This window comes from Astatotilapia calliptera, chromosome 4 (genome assembly GCF_900246225.1).
Source record: "Astatotilapia calliptera chromosome 4, fAstCal1.2, whole genome shotgun sequence".
NCBI classification, from domain to species: domain Eukaryota; kingdom Metazoa; phylum Chordata; class Actinopteri; order Cichliformes; family Cichlidae; genus Astatotilapia; species Astatotilapia calliptera.
In genome coordinates this window covers 26,311,183-26,333,492 of record NC_039305.1, presented here as the reverse complement: position 1 = coordinate 26,333,492, position 22,310 = coordinate 26,311,183, and the positions used below count along the sequence as shown (strand labels likewise).

Sequence of the window (22,310 nt, the reverse complement as noted above, 5' to 3'; positions counted from 1 at the left end):
TGACAGTAAATATTCTTCTTGATTATGCTAAAAAGATTGATGAGCAGTTGAAATATTTTTAAGCTCATAAGTATGATTTAGAATAATGACAACAAATAATATTAAGGTAAATTAAAAGTAGATGGTCCCTACATAAAGCAGAAGAGCATGGTCGTGCTTTATCTAAATAATGTATGGTATATTCAAATTATTTAGAGTACAACTATTTTATTCATCTTAATATATAGTTTGACCCAATACAATTGTCTTTACAGCATTTTAGAGGTTCACATGCCTTTGTTTTCTTTGTTTCATATTATAGTAGGGTTACAGTGTGTCTTTACATGTATCTTTTTTAAGTATTTCCTTTCGTAGCGTAAACGGCAAACCGATCATTAATAATGTGTCTTAAATGCTGATCAACAACAAGCATTGGCCACAAGGTTAGAAAGATATATTATAATTAAATACAAACAAAGCAATAATGACATGAAAGAAAAGTGCACTCGACACCGTTTTCGTGCCACATTTTATTTAATTGTGGTTTCTCAAGCGTACTAAGAGCATTTGCGTACTTTCACGTTGATACGTGTTGGGTTAAATCATATTTCAATATACTCGTCCATAATACAGTGTTTGCCTCGTTCACCCATCCCCCATGCCGGCTTCTAGGGCTTTCGTGCCTGCTTGTATCTCAGAGGCTGCACTGAGCATGCGGGAAGTGAGCGAGGAGCCTGCGCAGAGGCGGCGCTGTAGAGCCGCACAGGCCGGTCTCCGCGATACAATCTGCTGAGAGGGGGGGGTGAAGGAAAAAAACCAACTGGGTAGGTCGCTCTTTGTTTCTGGTTAGGAGGAAAACGAAGAGACTTTGCAGCCGGCGACACTTCAAACATCAACTTCCACCACTTGTGTAAGTTCGCTTTAATTTTTCTTTGGGCAGTAAGGGAGTTTTGTGTGCGTTTCACGCTGCTGTTAGAGGATTGTTGAGCTTTCGTGGGTTTTTTTTCCCTCTTCGTTACAGAAAAGGAGACCGACATTACCGTGCCGCTGCTGTGGCGCGACAGTGTGTAATGAATGAAAATTGTTTTTGGAAATGTGCTAAGAGCAGAGCGCTGAGCCAGGGGTACGGGAGGCGCGTTGGATCAATCAGCTTGGTAGATGAAGGGATGCTCTAACCTTTCACATGTCGCCGCATCTCGGCCACTATCTCGCAAAACAACACGTCTTTTTTGCCCTAATTGGCCTCGGAGAGCATGGCCGGCTAGGCTAACTGAACTAGCTCGCTAACGAGCCAGCCGACAAGTCTTAAATCCGGGTTGTGTTCCTTGTAGAAATACTATTGTTTTAGTGTTATTTTCAGACGGAACCAGCAACCCGGTGAATACCACTACAATTGTGTTGCATTACGAATTGGAGAGAGTTAAAGTTAACATATATAATGTAACGTAAACTTTAAATTCTGCTAGGCCTGGCTAACGTTAGCCAACAATAGCTAGCCTAACTGTTATTGGCTTATAAATGTAAACATTAGACAACTGGACTTTGGCAAAGTTTTTATTATTATGCTGTTCTCCCGTTGATTTAAGAGAGGCTCTGTTTTTTGTTTTTTTGTTTTAACCAAAGGGTTTAATTTGTGTCATAATAGGGCCTCTTCTAGCGGTGTCTCGTAACAGTTTTCTTCCACGAAGTGATGTTCAAGTTAACTAATTGTGCTTTAAAAAAAAAAAAAAAAATCCAGACAAAGTTAAATCCCTTGTGTGACACACTTGACCTTTAAAAGTCAGATATTCAGCAAAAAGTATATGAATTATCTAGTTCCTGTCAGCAGCTGCCCATCTGTACACTTCAGCAGAACATCCAGGAGTGGACATTTAAATGCTATAACGGCATAAAAACATCAGTCAGCTGTCTGTAGTTCATGTTTAATGGTACTAAGCACTACGACTTGTGTATTACACCAAGTGGGAAACAGTGACGGTATCACTTTTATTTTAAGTCATTTCACATCTGCAATGAAGCATCCAATATTGAACGGCTTTATAAATATACTATTGTCTTAACACAGAGCAACGTGAAACATGTGAGACTGTGATCAGATGTAAAGATGTAACAATTCAGATAACCAGTTATTCATTTAAGTCAGCAGGCACAATGAAATAATGTGCTCATTTATTCTTGTCTCACCAGTGCTGGTTTAAAATATTCAGTTTGGATTATTGGTCAGATGAAATAAGCATTTGTAAAACATTTTGACATTTGATTTCAGGCCATAACAGGGGAAATTTTTAACTTTTAAAAATGTTATAGAGTTTCTTCATCTTCTTCCTTTTTTCTTTTTTCTTTTTTTCAAAAAAGCACTGAAAGATTTCCATTTAAATTTTTCTATTATTTCATTTAATTTTAAACACAGAAAGTTAGTTGTATTTTTTACTAGTGTCTAGAATTTATTTGAAACACCTTTCCTTTTAAGTAACTAGAGTAACATGCATACATGTGTTTTCTTAATTCTTGTTGTAATGTCTCTTTTAAGGGTACTTCCTGCAGCCACACATTCCCAGTTCCCCCTTAGAGATGTCCACTCCTGACCCCCCTATGGGAGGGACACCTCGCCCTGGTCCCTCCCCAGGCCCAGGGCCATCTCCAGGAGGCATGATGGGGCCAAGTCCAGGTCCCTCACCAGGCTCGGCCCACAGCATGATGGGGCCTAGCCCAGGACCTCCAGGATCTGGACACCCCCATCCTCCACAGGGACCCTCAGGATATCCTCAGGACAACATGCACCAGATGCATAAAGTAAAACAAAAAACGACATTTTGTCAAATAATGCAATCTTGTTGTTAAAACATGCATGTGATTATTTTGAATAGCTTAAACACAGTAATATTTATCATTAGATAAAGTGAGTGGTTGTGGAATCATTTCTGTACTTTACATACTTTACGTGTCTTTCCTGTTAATTGTTTTGTGCAGTGTGTTCCAGTGTCACACTGCACAAACTTCAGTGTTTGTTTCATTTATGATTATTCGGTTTCATTTATGCAGCCAATGGAAGCCATGCATGAGAAGGGAGTGCCCGATGACCCTCGCTATGGCCAGATGAAGGGCATGGGCATGAGACCAGGGGGACACAGTGGGATGGGACCCCCTCCGAGCCCGATGGATCAACATTCCCAAGGTATGTTGTGTCACACAGAAAAGTGCTTCATGGTAATGTGTGTCAGGACTAGAGAAAGGTGAAACCTAAACTAACACCATAGTGTCATGTTGATACGTTTGTGGTAAAGTCTGCATCTTCAGTCCTCTTCTAACTTGAGTTAATGCACACTGAGTGAAGAAAATTTGAACTCACGGAACTTAGTTCTGGCCCTGAAATGCTCTTTGCAAAAGAAACCAGTAATGCAGTTGTGCTGGTATACAATGTGCGTGTGGAAACCCATCCAGCCGGTTTCTCCTCTTGTGTTGCTGTTCATGTAGCAGCAGTAGCAGACAGCGCTGGGCAGGGTGACAGGAGGGGCGGGGTTTAGGGGCTTCCCCTTTCAGACAACAACAAAAGCAGCTGCATCTACAAAACCAGTCAGCAAGCAACAGAGGTTGTTCAGAGGGAGGAATATAGAAGACACCACAGCAGTGTTCGAGTTTATCTTTAGTACATGGAGATACAGCCACCTGGTTCTCTTATTATCCTTATTCAACATATTTTTCTTGTTTGTTTGTTTGTTTGTTTTTAATTACAAAAAACCTTCTTTAACACTTCAGAGATAACTTTTTGCCATACCCATTGTGCCTCTGTTCTGTTTGCAGGTTACCCCTCTCCATTAGGAGGCTCGGAGCACGCACCTAGTCCCGTCCCAGCCAACGGCCCTCCTTCTGGTCCCATGATGCCTGGAGGCCCATCTGGCCCGGGAGCAGGCCCTATGGAGGGAAGTGGAGACTCAAATCAGGGTATGGGTCAACCGAATCGTGGTGGTCCCCAAGGGCCAGGGGGCCCCCCTGTTGCAGCAGGTGGTGCAGGTGGACCCACTCCCTTCAACCAGAACCAGCTACACCAACTCAGGGCACAGATTATGGCCTACAAGATGCTGGCACGCAGTCAGCCTCTACCAGAGCACCTGCAGATGGCTGTGCAGGGAAAGAGGCCCATGCCAGGGATGCAGCAACAGCCAATGCCTAATATGCCACCTTCTACAGGGCCCGGAGGTGGCCCGGGTGCTGGGCCGGGACCAGCTCCAGCAAATTACAATAGACAACATGGTGAGTTAGAGGGGTTTTTTTTACGTTAATTTATTGTACACAAGTTAAGGGAAGTTAAAGGAAAATCTGAACCTTTGATCATGATCAAGGTTATTATAGTTAACTAAAACTAAACTATCCAATCCAAATTATTTATAAAGCACTTTTTAAAGACAAAGCAGCAAAAAATTACACACAAATCAGCAGCAACAACAATAGTAGTAGTAATAATAATAAATAGAAGGTTAGAACATGCCACTCTCGTTCTATGATAAGAGCCAAATAATAAAGATGAGTTGTAAGTAGGGCTGCCACAAACGATTATTTTGATAGTCGACTAGTCACCGATTATTTTTGGAAATTGAGCTGGGCTGCGCTATGAATTCTGGGACAGAGCTACTTCTTCTTCTTCGGGGTTTAACGGCAGCTGGCATCCTTGTACATGCAGTGCTGCCATCTTCTGTTTCAGTCTGTTATTACACTCTTAAATCCTACTACTTATTCCTGCGTCTTTTCTGATCTTACAAAGCTTCAAATGACGCGTCGACTATTAAATCAGTCGTCAACGATTTTGATAGTCGATGTAATCATGACTAGTCGACTAGTCGTGGCAACCCTAGTTGTAAGATGTGTTTTAAAAACAGGTAATGAAGGAGCCATGCTAACATGGGCTGGGAGTTGGGGCGTAAAAGGCTCGGTCGCCCCTGGTTTTCATCTGCATAAAAACAGTAGCCAAGGCCATGTTTTTTGTTTTTTTTTTAAATCAGGCTCATGGGAAGAAGGTAGAGAGAAAAAATGACTGGCCAAGGTTATGTGTTTGGTAGATGAAGGGCCTGAACCTACCTGAACCACTCTACAGCTCTACCTTTGATTCCCACATGGTGTTCTCTTGCTTGTTTTTTTAAAATTACATAACCATATCAGTCTTAGTTTTTAAGTGCATCAAAAGCAGCAGCAGTAAAAGATCATTAAGAAATCTTCAAAGTGCAGATTCGGTGCTGTGAACAGTTTTAAAATGAGACCAGGAAGTTTCCAGAATCCTCTGAGAGTCTATGAAAAACTGCAACTGTAAAAATACAGTTTTTGCTAAAACGTTTAGCCATAAAAGGCAATTTTGAAATCAGTCTAAAGTTAGAGAGAGGCATCCATGTTTGCTTTTTTTAATCAATGGATGAACCACAGATGTCTAAAACAAGTGGGTACAACACCAGAAGTGAGTCTGCTGTTAATGATAGATTGGACATTTGGACCAATAGTCTCCCAGAGCACATTAGTGGGGCAAGATGCTGGTTTGATCTGAGTGACAATTTTCTTCAACTGGGGAAGAGACACAGGTTCAAACTGGTAAAAAGCAGTGTAATTTAAGTGATCTAGGTAGCTCTGTTTTGGAAGTTCAGTTAACGCTAGAACTGTGCTTTGGAGTTTGTACATGTTTCGTCTCTAGGGGCCACCATAAATATTTATATATAAACATACATAAAGAAAACCACGTTTTTTTTACATTACTAATTCCTTTTGTGCATAATTTTATATTGTTGTTGATAATTAATTAATTAAAGCAAAAAAACCAACCTGAACAGCCGGTTGGGAGCCGAAAGAGCCAGCTCTTTTTAGTGAGCCGAGCCGAAAGAGCCGGTTCTCTAAAAAGAGCCAGAAATCCCATCACTACTGTGAATCAACTGCTTTCAAAAAGCTCTGGTTATATTTTACTATCTGTACTAATTTTCCCAAATCTTGCTCCTGACATATGCCATAAATAATTATCAAACATTAAAATTAGCACTGAAAGTAAATAAAAACTAAATATTTTCAAACAATAAAAACTAAACTGAAATGAGCAAATTCGCTCTAGAAACTAACTGAAACTAAACTGGATTAAAAACAAAGTTGAAACGAAGTAAAAATCAAACCTAATAATAACTAATAAAAAAAAAAAATACAAAACTATAATAACCCTGCTCTTGATCCCATGATAATAATAATGCATCTATCTAAATGGCAGGAGAGATTGCACAATGTTCAGCATTTACAAATTATGTCAAAAAACAGATTAATATTATTCTGTTTTTGTTTTAGGTATGGTAGGTCCCAATATAGCTCCTCCTGGACCTGCAGGAGTTCCTCCAGGTATGCAAGGCCAGCCTACGAATGGACCTCCCAAATCATGGCCTGAAGGTAAACCCAGGTTAAGCACCAACTTCACACATGTGTATTTTGTTCATACCTACAATTAAAAATAATCTTTCCTAAATTTCTCTTTTTTTAGGACCAATGGTGAACGCTGCTGCCCCTTCCAACCCTCCCCAGAAGTTAATTCCACCCCAGCCCACAGGCCGACCTTCTCCTGCTCCTCCCTCAGTGCCTCCAGCAGCCTCCCCTGTTATGCCCCCTCAGACACAGTCGCCAGGACAGCCTGCACAGCCCCCTCCCATGATGCTACACCAGAAGCAGAATCGCATAACCCCCATCCAAAAACCTCGTGGGCTTGATCCAGTGGAGATCCTCCAGGAGAGAGAGTACAGGTGAGGAAAGGGAAACGACGTGGAATGGCAAACAATACTGAGCTACACAGCAAATATTTTGTCCTTGAACACGAATGATGAAAATTGTCAGGAGCCCATTTCTTGCTCCCTCTAATATGACAATTTATGTTTGGTGAGTGTGAAGGAAAAAGAATATCGGCCTAGATATCGAAATATCACTAAATATTGGCGTCGGCCTTAAAAAGTCCTGTACTGCTCGGGGTGTAGTGGACAGCATAAAAGTATTGGCATTATAGTAAGATTAAAAAAATCTGAGAAACTAGATGTTTCCAGTTTGAATAGGAAATTAAATCCCTGAACTGATGACACACAGCCATCCATCACTTTGAGGGTTCTTCTACTTTTGTATGGAGGGAGAAAAATAATGGTTTCAACTTTAATCTTTGTAATATTTCTATTTTTAAAATTTTCAGGCTTCAGGCTCGTATTTCTCACCGTATACAGGAGCTTGAGAACCTGCCTGGCTCTCTAGCTGGTGATCTACGCACCAAAGCCACCATCGAGCTTAAGGCCCTTAGGCTGCTTAACTTCCAGAGACAGGTAGATAAACGTATCTGCTGCTACCTGCAAATGTGTTTATAATCCAGACAACTGAACTCTGCATATTTAATCAGCTTTCTCTTCTCTTCTTTACTTTTCCCAGTGAAAAACTTATATTGTCTTCCTTTTCTGTGCTTGTAGTTGCGCCAGGAGGTTGTTGTTTGCATGCGTCGTGACACTGCTTTGGAAACTGCCCTTAATGCTAAGGCCTATAAACGCAGCAAACGGCAGTCTCTACGTGAGGCTCGTATCACTGAGAAGCTGGAGAAACAGCAGAAGATTGAACAAGAGCGCAAACGGCGCCAGAAACACCAGGTACAGACGATTTCTAAAAGATCTTAAGGCGTCTAATTGGATGTTTTATATTGTGATATTTGTTAAAACAAATATGATGAGGTGTAGTTAATGTAAAGAGTCTAATTTAATCATTTGTTTTTCAAAGGAATACCTCAACAGCATCCTGCAGCATGCCAAGGACTTTAAGGAGTATCACCGCTCCATCACAGCAAAGATCCAGAAGGCCACCAAAGCTGTCGCCACCTATCATGCCAACACTGAGCGCGAGCAGAAGAAAGAGAATGAACGCATTGAAAAAGAGAGGATGCGAAGGCTGATGGTGAGACTTTCTCAGTCTGTCAAAATGAGTCTGTATCTGCCAGAAGGAGCACAGTCTCTGAAATGAATGATAGGAATTATATTTGAAGTTTATTTGTGTCACAAACTGATCTGACCTCTGTGCGAATCTCCTCCCAGGCTGAAGATGAAGAAGGTTATCGTAAACTTATCGACCAGAAGAAAGACAAGCGCCTGGCGTACCTGCTACAGCAGACAGACGAGTACGTGGCCAACCTCACTGAGTTGGTGCGCGCGCACAAGGCTGCACAAGCACTCAAAGAGAAGAAAAAGAAGAAGAAGAAGAAAAAGAAGGTACATGAATTAAATATAGAAGAGTGATGTAAAATTTCATCCACGTAAAGAGAAAAAAAAAACTAAAATTATTTGATGCTTTCAGAAGCCCGAGGCTCCAGAGGGAGCTGCTCCTGCTCTGGGACCTGACGGAGAGGTGAGTGTCAAACAGTAAAATCACTTTAAGGGAACTCTACCATAGAGATCACGCCCATTTTTAATGTGTATCTTTTGTTGTTTTGGTTTCCCTCCTTTCCTCTCCCAGCCTTTAGATGAGACTAGTCAAATGAGTGACCTGCCAGTCAAGGTCATCCATGTAGACAGTGGAAAGATCCTGACGGGTGTGGAAGCACCCAAGGCCGGGCAGCTGGAAGCCTGGCTTGAAATGAACCCAGGGTAAGCGTCAAGTCTGTCTTGATTTCTGTAGAAATGATTTAAATTCAGTGTCTGGAATATCTGTGCAAAAGCAGTGTTTCATCCTCCAGCAAAACAACAAGGCACTCGCTTATCTCTTTTTCTATCCTTATGTTCCTTTTCAGATACGAAGTAGCGCCACGCTCCGACAGTGAAGGCAGCGGTTCAGAAGACGAAGAGGAGGAGGACGTATGTAATGCAGCTTCAGATTGTGTTTGTGGTGGTGGAGCAGCTTTCTGACATCCCGTTTTGTTTTGTATCGTCAGGAGGAAGAGGACGACCAGCCTCAGACGTCTTCAGCTCCAACAGAAGAGAAGAAGAAGATCCCCGACCCCGACAGTGAAGATGTATCAGAAGTGGATGTCCTGCACATCATTGAGTAAGACAGTTGTTGTACTTTATAATTATCCTCTGTTTATAACTGGTTGGGTAATTATAATATTATGAAATTTACATGAATCATGTCTTTTCTGCTTCCATCAGACACGCCAAGCAGGATGTAGACGACGAGTACGGCAGTGCAAGTTTCAACCGCGGCCTGCAGTCCTACTATGCAGTGGCTCACGCTGTCACTGAGAAAGTGGATAAACAGTCCTCACTGCTGGTCAATGGGCAGCTCAAGCAATACCAGGTAGCCCATCAGGACACAGAAAAGAGCAGCATAACATTAGCATTGTTGGATTAGATTTTAATGGTGGATTATATAAATAAATGTTGGATAATCTGAGTAAACTGAATCTTATTTGAACCATTTACTGTTCAGATCAAAGGTCTGGAGTGGCTGGTGTCACTTTACAACAACAACTTGAATGGCATCCTGGCTGATGAGATGGGTCTAGGCAAAACGATCCAGACTATCGCCCTCATCACTTACCTCATGGAGTACAAGCGCATCAATGGGCCCTTCCTCATCATCGTACCTCTCTCGTAAGTGTGAACGTGTCTCCTCGGTTCCCTGTTGAAAGCATCGGCTTAAAAATGACAAATGCACGTAGAAAAGGCTGCTTTTCCTCAATCAGAGATGTTCTTTTGTTTACAGAACTTTATCAAACTGGGTGTATGAGTTTGATAAGTGGGCACCGTCTGTTGTGAAGGTTTCCTACAAGGTCAGTGATGTTGCATTAGTACTTCAGTCACGCTTTGCTCGCAACATGACGAAAACACTTTATACCAAAGACCATTTTTAATTCAGTTATTCGGTTTACTTAATATCTGTTTATCTTTCAGGGGTCTCCAGCTGCTCGACGTTCATTCGTTCCAATTTTACGTAGCGGAAAGTTCAACGTGCTGCTGACCACATATGAGTACATTATTAAGGATAAGCAGGTGTTAGCAAAGGTAAGACAGTCCTGTCACGTCTTCTTCCAGATCTAAAGCTTGCCTTTTAAATGGTAGTCAAAAGCACGCTGAATAAATGCCATATCTTCTTCACAAAGATCCGCTGGAAGTACATGATTGTGGATGAAGGCCATCGTATGAAGAACCATCACTGTAAGCTGACCCAAGTCTTGAACACACACTACTTGGCGCCACGACGTTTGCTGCTCACAGGAACTCCGCTGCAGAACAAGCTCCCCGAGCTCTGGGCCCTGCTCAATTTCCTCTTGCCCACGATCTTCAAGAGCTGCAGCACCTTCGAACAGTGGTTCAACGCCCCGTTCGCCATGACTGGAGAGAAGGTGCGTTTACAGTCTGGTCGGGATTGTTGGAAATAGTTGTGGAGACTTTCTTATCAGCGTTCTTCTCTCATGTTTCAAGGTTGACCTAAATGAAGAAGAGACCATCCTGATCATTCGACGTTTACACAAGGTGCTCCGACCTTTCTTGCTGCGGCGACTCAAGAAAGAAGTCGAGGCGCAGCTGCCAGAGAAGGTCAGTGTGCACAGCTTCTGCCAAAACATATTCAACACTGAAATATTTCTGCTCAGAACAGGTCAAAAAATTTAGTTGCCCTGCTGAGATTTCCCCTTGTTGTTGTTCTACAGGTGGAGTATGTCATAAAGTGCGACATGTCAGCTCTGCAGAGGGTTCTGTACAGACACATGCAGGCCAAGGGAGTCTTGCTCACAGACGGTTCAGAAAAAGACAAGAAGGTGAGCTGATGTCTCAAACTCGGTTCTTTTGTGGTCATTTAAAGAAAATTTGAAATAATAGACGCCTAATGTATCCTCCTCATTTTACAGGGTAAAGGTGGCACGAAGACCCTGATGAACACTATCATGCAGCTGAGGAAGATATGCAATCACCCCTTCATGTTCCAGCACATTGAGGTACCAGACACAAACACCACCATTTAAATCATGATACCAGTAAATCTTTTTAAAAGACAGTAGAACAGATGTTTTAAAGCTGAAATACAAAAACAACATATGATATTAATCATTTTTACTTGTTTGCTTTTACAGGAGTCCTTCTCGGAGCATCTCGGTTATTCTGGTGGAATCATCACAGGGTACGTAAAGCTAAAAACTGTGTCTGTGGATAAATGTTAGGTGCTCGGTCAGTGTCACTCATATTCTCCTTTTCCCTGTCCAGCCCTGACCTGTATCGTGCCTCTGGAAAGTTTGAGCTGCTGGATCGTATCCTGCCCAAGCTGAGGGCCACCAACCACAAAGTGCTGCTCTTCTGTCAAATGACCTCACTCATGACCATCATGGAGGACTATTTTGCGTACCGCAATTTCAAGTACCTGCGTCTGGATGGTGAGAACCTTTTGGCTGTTAACTATAAGAGAGTCATATTGAACTACTGGGAGTCACTAACAAAGCGTGATGTTTTCTTAGGTACCACCAAAGCAGAGGATCGTGGCATGCTGCTGAAGACGTTCAACGACCCCGCCTCTGAGTACTTTGTGTTCTTGCTCAGCACCAGGGCTGGAGGTCTGGGCCTGAACCTGCAATCTGCTGATACTGTCATCATTTTTGACAGTGACTGGAACCCGCATCAGGTACTTTATGTGCACAAAGAAGTTCAGGAAATGGCCTGTTTGTTGTGAACATGTTTGCTTTCTGCACAGCGATTCCACCTAAACTGTCTGTGCGCGCTCCCTACAGGACTTGCAGGCCCAGGATAGAGCGCACCGTATCGGTCAGCAAAACGAGGTGCGCGTGCTGCGCCTCTGCACCGTCAACAGCGTGGAGGAAAAGATCCTGGCAGCAGCCAAGTACAAGCTGAACGTGGACCAGAAGGTCATCCAGGCCGGCATGTTCGACCAGAAGTCTTCAGGCTATGAACGTCGGGCCTTCTTACAGGCTATTCTGGAGCACGAGGAGCAGGACGAGGTCGGGGCTCGAGGAGGCTGCCGCACTAGGGGGGCGTGGGTGGGTGTGATCTAAACCTGTTCCCACATCGCCCACCCGCCCACGTCCGCCTGTGCGCTGCCCCACCTCTTCATTCTCTCCCTTTCCCCCCCTTCTCCTCTTTCTGTCTCTTTTCCTTATTTTCCCCTCTTTTCTCAGGATTTGTGAGCTTTCATCAATCCAGACTTCTCCCTTTCTCCCCTATGTATTTCTGCTTCTGCACAAACCTTTGATGGTTAATATGATACTTTATCCTTCACTCTAACATAAAAGCTTTTCCCGTTTTATATTTTCTTTCCTTTTCCCCTCTTTATGGCTTTAAACTCTTTCATGCAAAGTTAAGGATTTGTTTACCTTTACTTTTAGTATCAGTTTCATTTGCACAGCGTTAGTCATCTAGTGCATCCTGTAACTGCAAGTGATATTTAGAGTGTCTACGTAAAGCATAGTAATGTTCAATGAATTGCTAGTAATTCATATTGCTGCTTGGCTTTCCATTTGTGCTTGAGAGTCATTAGTTCAGAGACTTGGGTCTGAGGTGCCACAAATCTGCAGTCAGCCATCGCTCATTCAGCCCGTCTCATTTATCTGCAGGAGGAAGACGAAGTGCCTGATGATGAGACCGTCAATCAGATGATCGCGAGGAGCGAAGAGGAGTTTGAACAGTTCATGGTTCGTCTTGGTTTCATGTCAGTTATTAGACACTTTAACATTTTTTGAATCTGACTCTAATCGCACTGTTTTTTTGTTTTGTTTTTCATTTCAGCGTATGGATCTAGACAGACGCCGCGAGGAGGCCCGTAACCCTAAGAGGAAACCCCGTCTGATGGAGGAGGACGACCTGCCCGGCTGGATTTTGAAAGACGACGCTGAGGTTGAGAGGCTAACCTGCGAGGAGGAGGAGGAGAAGATGTTTGGCAGAGGGTCGCGCCAGCGCAAGGAGGTGGACTACAGCGACTCGCTCACAGAGAAGCAGTGGCTCAAGGTGGGATGAGTCCCAAATACTGACAGCTGAATCGATATTAGGTCTTTTTCACTAGTTCAGCCTCTACTTGGTTTCGGTCATTTTTCATTACAGTAGAGTTCCACCTAATGTGCGTAGGGTTGCTATAGCAATGCCTCTGAAAGTCTGTGATGTCATTTGTATGCGACACAAACAGTACACATCAATAGAGCACATTGAGGCTACAGTCTATGGCTTATTGTTGGTTTTTGTGTAGCCATTTCTCTCGTTGCCGGGTTTTAAAAATGCCAGTTCTGGCTTTCGTAAAAGAGTCGCTCTTACAACTCGTGGACCTACAACTCACGTGTTTCTATTAAATGAGTTTTCAACTGTATTCCTCTTTGAACAGGCCATAGAAGAAGGCAATCTAGAGGACATTGAAGAGGAAGTGCGTCACAAGAAGACGACCAGAAAGCGCAAGAGAGACCGTGATCACGACGGTGGCCCGGCCACACCCAGCTCCAGCAGCGGCCGCGGGCGGGACAAGGACGACGATGGAAAGAAAGCAAAGAAACGGGGTCGCCCACCTGCTGAGAAGCTCTCTCCTAACCCTCCATCTCTCACTAAGAAAATGAGGAAGATTGTTGACGCTGTCATCAAATACAAGGACGGGTGAGGAGACCGCTCTTCTGAAGAGCGCAGGATTAGCAGAAGGGGCGAAAATTTAGTTTGATTGCGTTTTTAACTAACTTGTCTCCTCGTCTTTGCAGAAATGGCCGACAACTGAGCGAAGTCTTCATCCAGCTCCCATCTCGCAAAGAGCTTCCCGAGTATTATGAGCTCATCCGCAAACCAGTGGACTTCAGAAAGATCAAGGTGAGGATCAAAAATTACCTCATCAATGGTTTTTTTTAAATATATATATGTATTTCTTTTTTAGATTCCAACTTATTAAATCCTGCATATCTGACTGCTGCCTGTTGTTTCTCTCTCCGTGCATCAGGAGCGGATCCGCAGCCACAAATACCGCAGCCTGAACGACCTGGAGAAGGATGTGATGCTGCTGTGTCAGAACGCCCAGACTTTCAACCTGGAGGGCTCTTTGGTGAGTGATGCTAGCAGCACACGCTCACCAGTGTTTGATATATTCAACTCATTTAACTTACAAGTTTTCCTATTTTGGAAGCTAACTTTGTTTCTCTCTTTAACCATTTATTTATTTATTTGTTTTTTTTAGATCTACGAGGACTCCATTGTGCTCCAGTCCGTCTTCACCAGCGTGAGACAGAAGATCGAGAAGGAGGATGAAAGCGAGGGAGAAGAAAGCGAGGAGGAAGAGGAGGAGGTGGATGAAGGCTCGGAGTCTGAATGTGAGTATCGGAGGGGCACGGTAGCTTTTATAGCATCAGCGGGCGGTGAGGCTCACTCAGCATTATTTTGTTTGCAATCTTTGATCCCTCATCAGGTCGTTCAGTGAAGGTCAAGATTAAACTGGGCCGGAAAGAGAAGGGGGAGAGAGGAGGGAAAGGACAACGGCGGCGGGGCCGCGGAGCCCGGGCTAAACCCGTGGTAAGCGACGACGACAGCGAGGAGGAACAGGAAGAGGTGAGAGCAGAACAGGAGAACGAACACACACACACACACACACACCAAAGCTTGAATCTTCTGCATTCATGTTAATGTATTTAAATGACAGATTTTCCCGTCACAACGACAGAGCTTTGAGTTCCCTTTTAGAACCTGTTGGAAAGAATGAGCAGAAGAACGGTTCTGCATTCACTCTCTCAGATGTTTTCCTGTTTTAAATCATTAAAACAAATCCTTTTGTGACACACAAGTATTTGACACAGGGGCTTTGTTTTAATGAATATATTTTACATTTGAATTTCAGTTACACAAGATTTGTTTTTAAAGATATAATCTGCATTATAAAACGCAGCCAAACTGACCATGATTCAAATTCTTGATACTATTGAGCAGCTATTCTCTAACAACTTCTCATAATCATACATTTTGTGATGGTAAATAATGTTTTCTTGTTCATTTTACAAACTTAAAATACCAAAATCAAATACATTGATCATCATGATGATTGCCACATCTTTAGTCTGGTGTGCTGGTAATGGAGATTCCCTTCAGACAGTTCACAACAACCCAGTCATTCTATTCTAGGTCTGAGCTGGGATCATTTCCACGCCACTCGTGTTTTGTGGTGTTTGCGGTACTTTTGATGGGCACTCTGTGCTTGTGTAGTCTCAAGGTCTTGTTGAATAGTGAAAGTAAATCTTTGTTTCCGTTTCCTTCAGGAGCGTTCAGCCAGTGGCAGCGAGGAAGACTGAAGTGATCCGCCTCCTGATTGGAACAACGACCCACTGAGCCCTTGACTGGACTTTATATATTTTACTTAGATACTGCAGATTGAGTGGACAGGCCTAGTTTTACCTAGATGAGCTGATTTTTAGTGAGACAACTGTATTCTCATTAAAGCATACCATTAATTAAAAAACATAATAAAAAAAACTAAAATATGAAAGCTATGAACCCTCCACTTCCATATTTAAACCATTTTCCCATTATGAATAGTAGTGTGTCTCTTTGCCCTTGTTTTTCTCTTTTCTGTAAGTGGGAAAAATGACAGAGCCTGAATTATTATAGACTGACGGCCATAAAGACAGCAAACTGTTTTTTAAGTGGTATTAATTTTGTCGTCTTTTACTTTTTGGGACAAGAGCGTACGTGTGAACCAGGACTCGCTGCGTTCTTTAAAAGCCCTTTTTGAATGCATGTCGTGCGTGTCTGTTGAAATGCACCTGGATGTGTCTTCATTATTATCTGTGTTTAATTTAAGACTACAAGCGGGATCACGGTACACCCCCCCCCGCCCTGCAGACCCTTCCTGTCAGGCTGTTTGTATTGGGGGAGGGAGGGATTGGACCATTTTTCTCGTGTCTGTGGCACTGGATTCCAAAAAAAGTACAATAAAGGCATCTCATAATTATTCATTGTTGTCGACTGTTTCAAATACACGCTTAGCCTACAACCAAGTGTTATCAAGCCTGGCTGTCTGAGTGTATTTATACACTGGGACGGTTAACCACAAAATCAAACACATTTATTAGTTCCCATTTCTTAAAAGCATGACTTTCAGATACAGTTCATGTGTTGTAGATATTTTTTCATCAATAGCTTCACTATGCGTCTATTTATAATCTATTCAGTAATAGATTTTTGGTATCATCCTATTGGTACAAACAGGTTGCTATCAACAAAGTGCCCAGACATACCATTTAAAATGTGTTTGTTTTTTGTTTTTTTGAGTTCATATTTAATGCTTGAAGTGGTTTAAACAACAAAGGTGTTCCTTTGAAATGATCGGGTACGAGGACGGGACTGAAAACGAGTGAAAAAGCAGCCAATGTCCAAAGAACTTTGAAAGAGCTTCAGAAAGCTGGAGAACTTTTCTCAACAGATTTGGCTCCTTGGAAGCAAAATATTTGAAAGTGACAGGAGACTCAAGACTTTTGGGCGGTGTTATAGAAATTCAGATAGAAATATTAAATTATGATGTTAAAGCAAGGGGTGGATGGATAGGAATAGTGGAATAGTATTAAGTCGTGCACTCTGTCACTTCACAGTAAAAGGTTTCCTGGTTCAGATTCCACTAGGGGGCTTTTCTGTGTGGACTTTGCATGTTCTCTTTGTGCCTGGTACTGTGGTTTCATCTCACTGTCCAAACTCTAAATCAGCCATAGGTGTGAATCTTTCTATGTACACTCAACAAAAATATAAACGCAACACCTTTGTTACTGCTCCCATTCCCCATGGGATGGACGTAGAGACCTAAAATTCATTCCAGATACACAATATAACCATCCCTCCCAAACAGTGGTCACAAATCAGTCCAAATGTGTGGTAGTGGGCACATCTGCCATATTGAGATAATCCATCCCACCTCACAGGTGTGCCACATCAGGATGCTGATCTGACATCATGAAAACTGCACAAAACTGCACATTCCAGGGTGGCCTTTTGTTGTCAGATCAGCATCCTGATGTGGCACACCTGTGAGGTGGGATGGATTATCTCAATATGGCAGATGTGCCCACTACCACACATTTGGACTGATTTGTGACCACTGTTTGGGAGGGATGGTTATATTGTGTATCTGGAATGAATTTTAGGTCTCTACGTCCATCCCATGGGGAATGGGAGCAAAAACAAAAGTGTTGCGTTTATATTTTTGTTCAGTGTATGTCTCTGCCTTTTGCTTTCTCATAGCTGGGACAGGCCCAAGTTGCCAACTGCCCTAAACTGGACAAGCAAGTAAGAAAATTGATAGATTACATATAAAATACAATATTTCAAAGTCAGCAAAGCACAAACAGAATCAGAAGTTGCTTATTAAATCCAGTAAATGCAGTTTGTGTGTGGAATTTATATTTGAAGTTATTGTAAAATCTTCTGAAAATATATTCAGAAATTAAAATGTTTAATTCAGTGTCAGCTCCCCTCCCTGCTGCCAGTGTGTTATATCATTTACTGTAGGCAAAAAAAACAAAACCATTAGTTTTCTACTTCCTGTCAGTGCTCGAGATTACCAGTGTTGCATTAAAAATGTGCCTGACGTCTTTTAGCAACATATAGATAGATCTAAATGTTTATTGTGTCTTTTTGTCATTGTTACAAAACAATATTAATCTGAGGTGTAGCACAGATTTCAGGGACCCTAATAGAGACTGTCTCTGTGAGCACAGTTTGAAATCTCCCCACACATACTCACCATACGAAGTCTACAATTAGTATCAAGCTTAACAGTGTTATTTTCTTTGTGTATAAAATGAAATTCTTACACAAAGAAAATTTCCCCTGAACAAAGACATTCAGTTGCATCCAGAGAACAAGGCGTCACTAGAAACATGACTTGCAGAAACAGAATAAGCTTTCATGACATTTTGAACTTTTACAGCATCGGATTTTTGAGTCATTACTGGAAGTATCTGCAGTATATAACATGTTTGTTAGCAACTAAAACAATATGGCAGTAAGTACCCTATTAAGTAAGCAAGTGCTGTTTAATTCTAAAAAAATAATTTAACACTGATGTTTTCATTCAGTGCTCATCGGTTGGTTGGTGAGGTCTTGATGCTTGGGGTGGTGGTGTCACTGTTCATGCAGGATTGATCTTCTCTACATTGCATGTAGTGAACAAAACAACGTCTTCTTCTTGTTTTTTAAGATTCTGTAATACATTACAGAATCGGTCTTCCTGCCGATGCAGCTCCAGTTGTGTGAGCTCTCTTTCATTGTTCTCTGTTTAAGGGGATTGAGTATAATCTGCATGCCATATAGACAGGCTTGATGTTATCTGAAAAAACGCACAGCAGACTTGAGGTTCCCTTTTGTGGCTGTGGTGCTGCCAGCTGCCAAGAGGCACCCTTAACGTCTTTCATGAGACCCTCAGCCAGGTGTCAGGCAAAAGCTCCCGCTTTGATTGGCTGACACAGCTTCCAGTTCAGTTTCAGTTCTTCCTTCTGCTCCTCAAGATGCTTTAAGGAGTTGCAGGAATACTTTTGAATTTGCCTCCTTGCACGACAACGTGAACGTGTGCTCCACAGTCTCATTTTCACAGACCTGTGTCTCTTGGAGCCAAGGTTAGGAACAGTTTATCTCGGAGTTTAGAAATTTCCGCCAGGACACAGTGAACAGTTGAAGCTTTTTCTCTCTGGGTTCAGACTCTGACATTCTTGAAGGAGTGAGTCTTCAATTAAAGACAGGCTCAAAGTATTAGTGCCAACAACCTGTAAACTAAAGAAGGAAGACCATCGGAATACCGTTAATTCTAAAAAGATCAACAAGAAAGAAAGTTACAAAAAAATACCAGAACCTAAAAAACAGATCTAACAACATACAATGTGTTTATTACCAGGATCCCACAGAAAAGTCTTTTCTTAGAAGAGTGCTGGCAGATCAACCTCACCAAGGAGAGGCCATGAAGCAGCTCCTCACAGGAAGAAAGAAATGGCAGGAAACATGGTTCTAGTAAAAATGTATCATTTGACTTACTTAATAATACCACAGTAACCTCTTAAATCTCTGTGTTCTCCTCACATCATGTCTGTTATGTGATGGAAAAAACAGGAGATTGAGGGAAACTACAGATAAGAGAGATTCAGGAGAAGGTGCAGACACAAGAGGGAGACAACCCAACCACAGAAATACATTAAAACACATAGAGTATGTGCTCAGAGACACACAATATGTGTGGTACACTTGTACAGGACTCTGTCTACTGTCAGACCAGGGAGAAGAGGAGCAAGGAGACCATGGCTTCAAAAATGAGGAATATGATCTCACCCCAACAGACAAATCCTATTCCTTGTGGATCTGCAAAATATAGAATTTAAATGAGATATTTGAGAAATGTATTTGAGATATTTGTACCCTCATCCCTCCAATAACTAATACAGCTTTGTATAATTTTGCATGAATAAAGTAATAAACATTTACAGTGCACCTGTGTCCAGGGCTGTTCACTCACTGCTGTATACAAATGTGAGCACATTTATGCAACGAGCCTTGTTCACATGTATGTTTTACTATGTGAAAAATACACCAATACACCTGTTATTCATACGAGGATTATTGTATACATTTCTTAATCTAATAAACAAATCAGTAAAAGTGAAAAAAGTAGGGAGCAGCAGACACAGACCACATTCATTCATTTATTAATTCATCTGTTAGTTAAGCATTACTAATCATATGATATTATTTCCTCTTACTGCGCCCAGGGGCATTTGTGCTTTTGCTGCGATGTTTTGATTTGGTTAGCATGTTGGGGCGATGTCCCAGCCATAGACTGCAAATGACAGAAGGATGTAGCCCTTGTAATATCCCCCTTTGGTTTGTGCAGTCCTGTTTTGAAGCTTTAAGTTCAGCATTCTGTTTGCCTCCATGCTGGTTTTCTGAAATGCCACAAGTGGAGTTGATCTGACTGAGAAAACCGCCAGTTGACATGATGGTGACTTTCCACTCATAAGATAAATTGTACTCAGCTTTGAGTGCTCCTAGCTGACACGAGTGGCACCGGGTGTGGTCTTCTGCTGCTGTGGCCCATCTGCTTCATGGTTCAGCATGTTGTTCATTCAAAGATGCTCTTCTGCACATCTTGCTTGTAACGACTGTAATTACTTTTACCCGTCTGGATATTTTCCTCTGACTTTTGGCTTTTTCTCCCAGCGAGCTGCTGCTCGCTGAATGTTTTGTCTTTTTCAGACCATCCTCTATAAACCCCATAGATGGTCATGTGGTCATCTCAGTAGTTTCTGAAATATTCATACCAGCCCATCTGGCACCAACAACTGTGTCACATTCAAATCCACCTAAATCCCCTGTCTTTCCCTTTCTGATCCTCAGTTTGATGCAAAACATCTTGACCATGTCTGCATGCCTAAATGCATTGAGCTGCTGCCTTGTGATTGGCTAATTCGATATTTGCATTAAGAGCAGCTGGTCAGGTGTAAAAAAGTTGCTCCCGGCTGGCCGCTAGCAAGACTGAAGGTTTCACACACTTATGTACTCTCTTTTGTGGTTGCTATTTCCTTTTTGCAGTTCCCCTGTAAATATTGTCTGTTGAGATGTATTTGTATCACTCACTTCCTGTACTTCCTGTACTACAGGATATTTTAGCTTGTAGTTACTTATCTTATTTTCAGGAGAAATGTATCTTCTGCCAAGAAAGTAGTTATTGTGCACTACTGATCCATGGAGCCACACCCAGCCATAACAACATTTTAAAAAAATTCCAGTAATGTGTCCTCGCTCTGGCAGCAGTTCCACTGGTGTAGCTGAACACACAAAACTGTTTCTGAAATAGTTAATACAGCTAAAAGCTGTGACTTCTCTATTGTCCCACTGTGGTGTCAGAGCAAAGGTGAAGCCGAAAACTTGCTTCATCTGGAAGAACCAGATTTAAGGAAAGTAAAAGTAAAAAAGGGGGGTTGGAGATGAAAATTTGGTTAGTTTTTAGGGAGAAACGACGATTGAGAAAAGGGTTGTGGAGACAAGAAGAACCAGAAATTGTTGACAGAAGGTCGGGAGGTTGGGATTATGCATAACGAAAGAAAAAGAAGGCAAATCTGTGCTGGCGAAAGGCCATGTGTGTTTTTGCTAGTAAAAAAAGAGAAAGAAAAAAATGCCAGTTAGCATAACTTACTGACATAGTTTCAGCGATAGGGTGTGACACAAGCAGAGGATGGGGGTAACTGCTGTTTGTAGCCGCTCATCCAAGGAAGTTAACAAAGGTCTGAAAACAATGCAATTAAATGCAGGGTTAAAGGTGTGCAGGCTCAGTCTGAAGGACTGGGCAGAAAATGTTTAGTACAGGACGCTTGTGCTTAATAAACTACGACACTACGTGGTTTTATGTTATTGTCATAATTTTCCATTTTCCACCATTAGCGTGTGTGTGTGAGAGGTCCTGAAAGATCCTGTTCTTGTGACTCACAAACTGAGATTAATACCAGTTTGTTCCCACAGTGTCGCACACGGTTTCCCCCAGGCTTTAAATGGACACTGTTCATGCTACACATACTCTATATTACATGTCCACCAACAAACTTGATTGTACACTTCCACATGTAGTGACTGTGACGCAGACTGTCTAGTTTTTCGTTTTCAGAATTCCTCTTGTGGATCTTTTAGCTGTGACTACACATGCTGGTGTTCTTTGTGTGTCTCTCTGACTTTTCTTTTCTTTTTTTTTTTGTACAGATTTATTAGACAATATAAATGTTAAAATGATGAAAATACTTTTTTTTCCCCATTAGATTTATTGACACCCATTATTACCACTATTATAGAAACATCTGATATTTTGTGTAGCTGAAATTTTAAATTTTGGTTGTCAGATTTACATTTTTATAATGAAAAATTATTTGTGAGGGGGGAATCAACTTTGAGGAAAATATTTTAGAAATAAGCTGAATATTTTAAGAAAAGATAAGGATTGATTTTGATTTTCAGGATTTGACAGCTGGAATTAAATGTGAATCCAACTTTCAGACAGTCACACACATAATTATCCATCCTGTCCTGGCATTAAACCAGTGGTTAGACAGCTGCTCTGAGTTATTTACCTTTTTCATTTGGCAGTAAAATTAACAATATCCTCCTGACAACAGGTGAAAAAAATAATTTTCCCATTGAACTGTTTGATTTCCTGCCTCTTTGGAGGCCACACTAATACATGAGAAATCAATGGGAAGGCCAGGGTGTCCTCTGTTTAGTACATCAGGACTTAGTAGGCTATCTGAAATAGGTCAAAAGACGTTACACTAAAAACACATGTCCATTACAGAGGATATTAATGAATATGCTGGTTCTCCGGAGGATATGACTCTATTCTGTAATAAATAAATAAATAAATAAATAAATAAAATTCTCTCTCACAGAGAG

The 22,310-nt window shown here is 41.8% G+C and overlaps 1 protein-coding gene across 5 annotated transcripts; it reads left to right on the top strand.

Moving 5' to 3' along the window:
* The first annotated feature begins 636 nt into the window (after positions 1-636).
* smarca4a (SWI/SNF related BAF chromatin remodeling complex subunit ATPase 4a) lies at positions 637-15,854 on the top strand. Of its 5 annotated transcripts, none has more exons than XM_026165766.1 (34): positions 637-889; positions 2,510-2,772; positions 3,022-3,154; positions 3,781-4,230; positions 6,286-6,384; positions 6,476-6,731; positions 7,166-7,292; positions 7,434-7,607; positions 7,735-7,908; positions 8,046-8,219; positions 8,305-8,355; positions 8,464-8,594; positions 8,738-8,801; positions 8,879-8,991; positions 9,096-9,243; positions 9,376-9,539; positions 9,652-9,718; positions 9,840-9,950; positions 10,049-10,291; positions 10,371-10,484; positions 10,598-10,705; positions 10,796-10,882; positions 11,018-11,064; positions 11,148-11,314; positions 11,396-11,559; positions 11,666-11,932; positions 12,506-12,583; positions 12,678-12,896; positions 13,264-13,526; positions 13,625-13,730; positions 13,858-13,959; positions 14,092-14,224; positions 14,320-14,459; positions 15,161-15,854. In XM_026165766.1, exons 2-34 carry the CDS (start codon positions 2,551-2,553, stop codon positions 15,191-15,193), a joined length of 4,929 nt encoding a protein of 1,642 aa, XP_026021551.1. In that variant the 5' UTR covers positions 637-889; positions 2,510-2,550; the 3' UTR covers positions 15,194-15,854. The 5 variants fall into 5 exon arrangements, with proteins under 5 accessions (XP_026021551.1, XP_026021554.1, XP_026021553.1 ...); XM_026165769.1 differs by having other exon boundaries at positions 638-889; positions 11,666-11,893; XM_026165768.1 differs by lacking the exon at positions 637-889 and adding an exon at positions 921-1,133.
* Positions 15,855-22,310: the final 6,456 nt, after the last annotated feature.

Coding starts and splice junctions, on each gene's coding strand:
- smarca4a (XM_026165766.1), top strand. CDS start 2,551: ATGTCCACTCCTGACCCCCCTATGGGAGGGACACCTCGCCCTGGTCCC. Junction 11,065..11,147: donor TCTGGTGGAATCATCACAGG/GTACGTAAAGCT, acceptor TTCCCTGTCCAG/CCCTGACCTGTATCGTGCCT. Junction 13,527..13,624: donor GTCATCAAATACAAGGACGG/GTGAGGAGACCG, acceptor TCGTCTTTGCAG/AAATGGCCGACAACTGAGCG.